We start from the raw sequence: 6605 nt of genomic DNA, 5'->3' as shown, positions 1-6605 counted from the left end.
AATAATTAAACTATCGAAAGGGGTATCCAATGGCTGAGTGGACACGATGACACACAAAATCTCTTTTATGGGACCATATGGGATCAGCCCCTATTGCTGATATGGAATCTTAACGGGTATGGTTAAAGACTTAAAGGCTTTGTGATGGCTGTAATGATCTAAACGTGTGGGGGGTGGGAACACGTAAACGGTTCAGATCTCAGATGGATGTAAAACAGGATTAAAGCAATGGAGAATTAGAGATAAATCCAATTTTGGTTTTGTTTTGTTTTTATTTTTTTATTTTTTACGCTCTCTATAAACCAATTTTAAAACCCTAACAAGTCTTTCAGAACTCAGAAGAGATAAAAAGGGTTTCGTCCGCGACATTGTTGGAATTGAGGAATGGGGAATTTGGAACGAGGAATGAACGATTGCGAGACAAATTTTTTTTATTTTCAGTATCTCTCGGAGATGCAAAGCAGGTTCTTATTCTTCTTGAAGAAAGGAAACTGAAAACTGAAAATTCTATTCTGGAACGAGGAGGAGAAGGTGGGAATTATTGAATGGTGTTGGAGATCGAAAATTGCTTCTAAAACCTTGTTTGAAAAGGTCTGTGTTATTTCGGATTTCTATCCCTCTTTTCCGATGATGGATGATACAGGATTACAAGTTCAATCCTATTTTGTGATCCTTAGATGCAATTCTTGAAGCTTTTCTTATCTAGGGTTAGGATTTATTTAGTTTTCTGAACATTAGGTGCAGCAATAGTTGAATGCGTAGTAACTGTTTTCTTATAGATTAGGGTTTTGTTTTTCAGATTGACTCGATTGCCACTTGCTTCGCTTCTCTCTCTCTCTCTCTCTCTCTCTCTCTCTCTCTCTCTCTTTGTTTTTGTTTTTTCCGACCAGCGTCTTCCTCTTCGCGGGCATTCTGATTCTGAAGTATTCATCGAGGTCTATTATGGTGTGAGCTTTGATCTGCGAAATTTCACGATTGAAGGGATTGAACCGTTCTCGGCGTAGTATTTTGCAGTTACGGCAGTTTCTTTGGATAATAACTAGAAGATGCGAGCACGAAGGCTCGGAGACGTGAGAACCCGATCCCCTCCCCCTAAGATAAGGGATCACAGATCCGAATGGCGTCCTGATCCATGTCCATCACATCGCCGAGACATGCGTGAGGATCATCATCCACGTTCTCTTCGAAGTTTGAGTCCTCTTGAAGTCGAGAGGTCTAGAAGGGTTCTGGTCCATGATCGTAGGAGCACTTCTGTTGAGAGAAGAGATTACACTAGGCATTTGAATGGTGGGAGAGACTGTATGGTTGTTCGATCCCCGTCGCCCCTTTACGGCCAGTCCCGTAACCGATCACAGTTCAATGAGAACTCTTCTTCTGATGGCTTCCGCCTGAAATATCTATTGCCTGATCCTGTTTATTCGAATGCTGACCCGAAACCTAGTCTGAAGTATGTCGATGATTGCAGCAGCGGCTTTAGTAGTTCTAGAATTGGTAAACAGAAGAATTTCAATACCATTGGTTCTTCAGCGCTTGAAGAGAATGGAATGTTGTTTTCGAAGTCTTTGTACATGGAAGATAGGTCATATCGAAAGTTCGTTACTCTTCCTCCTGAGGTTGCCGCAGTCATAAATTCTGGTAAAGTTGGCGGGGATATTGGCCATGGAAGGGTTGAGGATCTTCGGTATGGTGACAACCTTGGCGGGGATGTTGGCCATGGAAGGGTTGGAGATCTTCGGTATGGTGACAATCGTCGTCCAGATATAATAGCTTCTAGAGAATTATATGAAGAAGAGAAACCAGTGTTCTATTCGAGGGATGCTCCATACTCTACCATGCCTTTGTCTCATTCTAATGCTTTTGGTAGCACCTCTTCAGGCCAAGGCCCTTCAAAGGACGATTTCCTTGGTTTCTATGGTGGTGGCAGGACTTTACCTTCAGATGGATTTGCTAGGAGTGGTGGAAAGCTTACAGACCCTGTCAACCGTGATGATTATCGCCAGCAACCTTATAGTTCTGGAAAGGATTTTGAGCTGCCACAGCCTCCACCTTTTGGTTCTGGAAAGGATTTTGAGCTGCGACAGGATCTACCTTTTGGCTCTGGAAAGCACACTGAGCTGCGACAAAAAGACCTGGAATCCTCCCAGCTGGGCCTTCTTAGTCCAGCTGGGCGTGAGGCCCGGGAATATAATTATCCTGAACTTGGTAGAAGAGAGAGGGTTGATCCAGAATACCTGTCTGATAACTTATACAGAAACCTGCATCCAACTGATGGAATGGTCCATGATCATAGTAATTCAGTAAGGCCATGCTTAATGGACAATGTTGTGAACAGGGTTGAATCTGCTTCAGGTTCTCATAGAACCCTGACAGAGAGTGCCTTATGGGACTATACTTTACAAGGTGAACCGGCATCAAATTACTATGATGTCGATAAAATTTCACGGGAAACAAAGCAAGATGGAGAGTCATTGGGTTATAGAAATACTCATCTTGAAATCAGATCAAGAATGTTGAGGGATCATGATAATGATATCTCACAGTCGGTTATAGATTATGGTTATGAAAGAGACGCTGGTCCAGTGTCTTACGGGGGAAGATTGCAGAGTTCAACAATGTCAGAGTGTGGTTCAGATATATACAGGCTTGACTTGAGCCCTGAGAGAAGATTAAAGGCAGAGGAGTTACGTTTTTATGACCCATCTGTAAGGGTGACTAATAGAAACCACACCATTGACGAGGAGATGAATAGATACAATCACAGGTATATATCAAGTAATGATGACGATACAATTAGCCAAGTTCAGGAATCCATTGATGGTGATGAACAGTGGACTGGTGAACATTCAACCAGTTTATTGTGGTCCAAACGGTTGCACTATAGACGCCCCCAACATGGAAAGAAAACTGAAAGGGTATTTGACAGAATGGCCCATCACAGAGGGTCTGCATCTGATGATTGGATGCCACCTCAAGATCTATCTTTACGTGTTCGAGGCTGTCCCAGAGAACCTCGTATTGCTTGTTCCAGAAATGTAAGCGTAAAGAAGCGATTGAGACTTGGTCCCTCAAATTTTCATAATTCGTACACACTAGATAGGAAGCACACTGTATACAGACCATGCAAATTTCAGAAGAGAAACCAATATGATCTCCATGGTGATGTCAATGATCAGAATGCTGGTCCATCAGAAGATCAAGGGTCTCCAGCAAAGCCTGAACCACCAGAAGGTTCTGAGAAGTTTAACCAGAAGGCATATGAAGCCTTCCTTAGGTTTTCTAAACAGTTGAATGAGAACCCAGCTCATCAAAGAAGATACAAGGAGCAAGGGAATGCTGGTAGTCTGCTATGCATCGTGTGTGGCAGGTCTGTCTTCTACTTCATGAAATGTTTCTGAATGTGGAGCATTTGTTGCCCCTATAGTTTGATTCAGAAGTAAATTAATCTTGCTCTTTGTGCCACAATCAAGTGAGTATCCATTAACCATAATAGTATTCATGTCTTTTTGGAGATTGTTCTCAACTCTCGTTCAATGCAAAATTGCGAGATGAGTGCTGGAGGTTTTATATGTTGATATATGAAGACTTTTTTTTTTTTTGGGGGGGGGGGTGTGGGTTGTGGTTGGGAGGGGACTTCAATTCATCTATCTACTGGGGGTCTTGGATTGTATAATTAGGAACCACTTCTACCGTCTGATTCACAAGTTGACGATGTTTCTTTGATCTTCTCTTAGTGTGTAGCACTTCTTAATGGATCTGAGGCTCAAGGGGAGAGGGTTCTATGGACATTCTTGTTCAATTACTCATGCATGATAATTCAGTTTTCATCCTAGGGTTTGAAGGTTGATGTGCATATATGCCACAGCTGGGGATTTTTTTGAACGGTCCTGAGCTTCAGTTAACTAATTTTATCTATTTCATCTGCATCGTAATCTTAGTGTCTCCTTCCTTTTTTTCATTCCTTTTCTCATGTCGACTATGGTTTAGAGGATGATGTTATTCTTTGGCTTATTAGTAAATATGCTATCTAGGAAATGAGAAAATAAAATCTCGTCAGTATATAGATTTAGTTAATGAGTAATTCCTTACACCCCAGAAATAGATCACCTAGGGGATAAACTTTCTGGACCAGGCAGTTGGGTAGGTGATATATACTCTGATGTCCAGGACCTAATTTTTCTTTTGTTGATAATTATTTTATTTTTGAAAAAGTGTTACGTTTATTTTTCTCCCTTGAGCAATTGGCTTTCTTATTTCCTTGTTTCAGTATGGTTCATTATTGTGCAGCTTGCACCAAAATGGTGTCAATATTATTTGCTCCTTAGCAATTGGTTGCTTCATTTATGTTTCAGCCAATCCAAAGAGTTCGGTGACACACGTAGTCTGGTGACACATGCCCTTATGTCACAGAAGCAATCAAGAGCAGACCACTGGGGTCTTCACAAAGCAATCTGTGTTTTGATGGGGTGGAATAGTACTGTGCCTCGTGATGGTATATGGGTACATGCAGACTTGCCACATGCCGAGGCTTTGGCTCTGAAGGAGGACCTCATTCTCTGGCCTCCACTCGTCATAATCCATAACAGTTCCATTGGCAACAAGGATCCTGACAGAAGGAAGGTCCTAACAATTGAAGATATGGAAGCTATTCTCAAAGGTCTGTGATATCATGGATATTTATTACCACCGGTTTCAGTTGATTGCTGGAATTATTTTGATTTTAACGGGTGGATGGTGTGAGTTCCCCTGCTTGGAATGAATTTAACTTGAATCTTCAAAAAACACAGGAAGACTTAGGACTATCCTACATGGTTTCTAATTATTTCTTTCTAATAACTTCTATCTTCGACTTTGCAGAGATGGGTTTTGGTGGGGGGAGGCCCAAGGTATGCCATGGTAGACCTGCAAATCAAAGTGTTATGGTGGTGAAGTTTGCTCCTACTTTTTCTGGATTGCAAGATGCAGAGAGACTTCACAACTACTATACTAAAAACAAGCGTGGCAGGGTGGAGTTCCAGCAGATAAATGCTATTAGCAGAAATGGCAATGGCGATGCAGGAATTGTAGAGGGAGATGAGATGGAGCAAGTTCTTTATGGGTACTTGGGGATTGCAGAGGACCTGAGCAAAGTTGATTTTGAAACTAAGAAAAGAGCTATGGTGAAGAGCAAAAAGGACATTCTGGCCATTGCAGATGCTCCTCTGAAGGCAGAATGAGTGGTCAATTTTGTTTATTCCCGAATCGAAGTAAAGTGATTGTCCAAAAATTTGCTGATTGGGGAAGAGGAACCGTCTCAACCAAATTTTTGTTAATACTTTTGTCAGCCTATTTTTGGGTCTTATGTTTGTAGATCCTTCCCATCTCTGCTTGGCTACATCCAAATGCTTCTTTTTTTTGTGTGTAATCTGTGTCTGATTAGGAAGTTATAATGCCTTAGCTCTAAGAACGTGGAAAGTCTGCAATCACCCGTTCAAAGGTCTTTCTGCACATCAAGGTGGAGTAAAATCAAAGAATGTCATCAGATGGTGGCGGCAGAGCGATGGTTGATTGGTGGCTACTCTACCCCGTCTAACATTAGTGTCGTGTTAAAATGGAAGCATATCATCACCCAAGTGTATGTAGATTGATTTACACTGTTCGATTGGTATGATGCTACAGCTCTGGAAGGTGATAGAAGTATGGAACTGAACTAGTTGCTTTTTTCTTCCGAGTCTCTCAGGTTTTTTTTTTTTTTTTTGTACAAAGTCTCTATGAGATTTGTCATAAACAAGTTCTCATGGTAAATGTGCAACTCTGTTTCTATTTTCTTCAAACCTCAACATCTTTATATATATATATGCTGTGGTTCTTTTGAGATCTTCGAAGTTTAGACTCTCTCAAGAATTCATTTACTGGTTCTTATATTGAAAATTTATTATTATACCGGTAAACATATAGACCTCCCAAGTAATACAAGCTTATGACATGGGCCCACCTACTCACATAGACAACCATATGTTTATCCAAGAAATGAAGATGCAACCATATTATCAATGAAATTGTTTGTTGCTCTTTGAATTGGTCATATCTAAAGTTTCATCACTTTGTCTTAATTCCACTCCTTGGATTTTCAGCGTTTGGAGTTTCAAATACTGTTACAAAGATTAAGGACGGACCTTGGCGCAATGGTAAGGGTTGCTCCTTTACCACTTTGTGGTGGCAGGTTTGGGTTAACCTCTCTGTTGGGGAGGGGGGGCTTTTTTTTTTTTTTTTTTTTCCGAGGTATAAATTCAACGTCCTTACCTTCCTTTCCCTCTTTTAAAATTTTATTGCTCGACCTATTCTAAAGTTCTTCCCTCATATTCTTCTTTCTTCTTTTTCTGAGGAGGGAATTAGAGGGTTGGGTGGGGCTTCTTCTTTTGCGAATAGAGAATGCGTCGGGTGGAAGAACGGGGATTAGGGGGTGGGGTGGAGTGATGACGGGGCTGCGATGGCTGGGTGGTGGTTGGTTTTCTGTTTTAATAAAAACTGATATGTAACAGTAGGGAGCAGGGTTGATGATGGAGGTGGGGCTGCCGCGTGGGATCTTCGAGGCTGGGTTTTGGGTTTTTTGTTTTTTTTTTTTTTTT

The 6605-nt window shown here is 41.3% G+C and overlaps 1 protein-coding gene across 1 annotated transcript; it reads left to right on the top strand.

Annotated features, from left to right (window-relative positions):
* Positions 1–312: 312 nt before the first annotated feature.
* On the top strand, positions 313–5851 carry LOC122078105. The gene is made up of 3 exons (XM_042643970.1): positions 313–3364; positions 4350–4654; positions 4855–5851. The coding sequence occupies exons 1-3, from the start codon at positions 1047–1049 to the stop codon at positions 5211–5213; spliced, it is 2982 nt and encodes a 993-aa protein (XP_042499904.1). The 5' UTR covers positions 313–1046; the 3' UTR covers positions 5214–5851.
* Positions 5852–6605: the final 754 nt, after the last annotated feature.

Source organism: Macadamia integrifolia, chromosome 1 (genome assembly GCF_013358625.1).
Source record: "Macadamia integrifolia cultivar HAES 741 chromosome 1, SCU_Mint_v3, whole genome shotgun sequence".
NCBI lineage: Eukaryota > Viridiplantae > Streptophyta > Magnoliopsida > Proteales > Proteaceae > Macadamia > Macadamia integrifolia.
The sequence above is the reverse complement of the archived record's forward strand: the minus strand, read 5'-3'. Positions and strand labels throughout refer to the sequence as shown.

Excerpts from the sequence above, each read along its gene's own strand:
- LOC122078105 (XM_042643970.1), top strand. The coding sequence starts at position 1,047 with ATGCGAGCACGAAGGCTCGGAGACGTGAGAACCCGATCCCCTCCCCCT. Across the intron at positions 3,365-4,349 it reads CTATGCATCGTGTGTGGCAG|CCAATCCAAAGAGTTCGGTG; the intron begins GTCTGTCTTCTA and ends TTTATGTTTCAG. Across the intron at positions 4,655-4,854 it reads TATGGAAGCTATTCTCAAAG|AGATGGGTTTTGGTGGGGGG; the intron begins GTCTGTGATATC and ends TCGACTTTGCAG.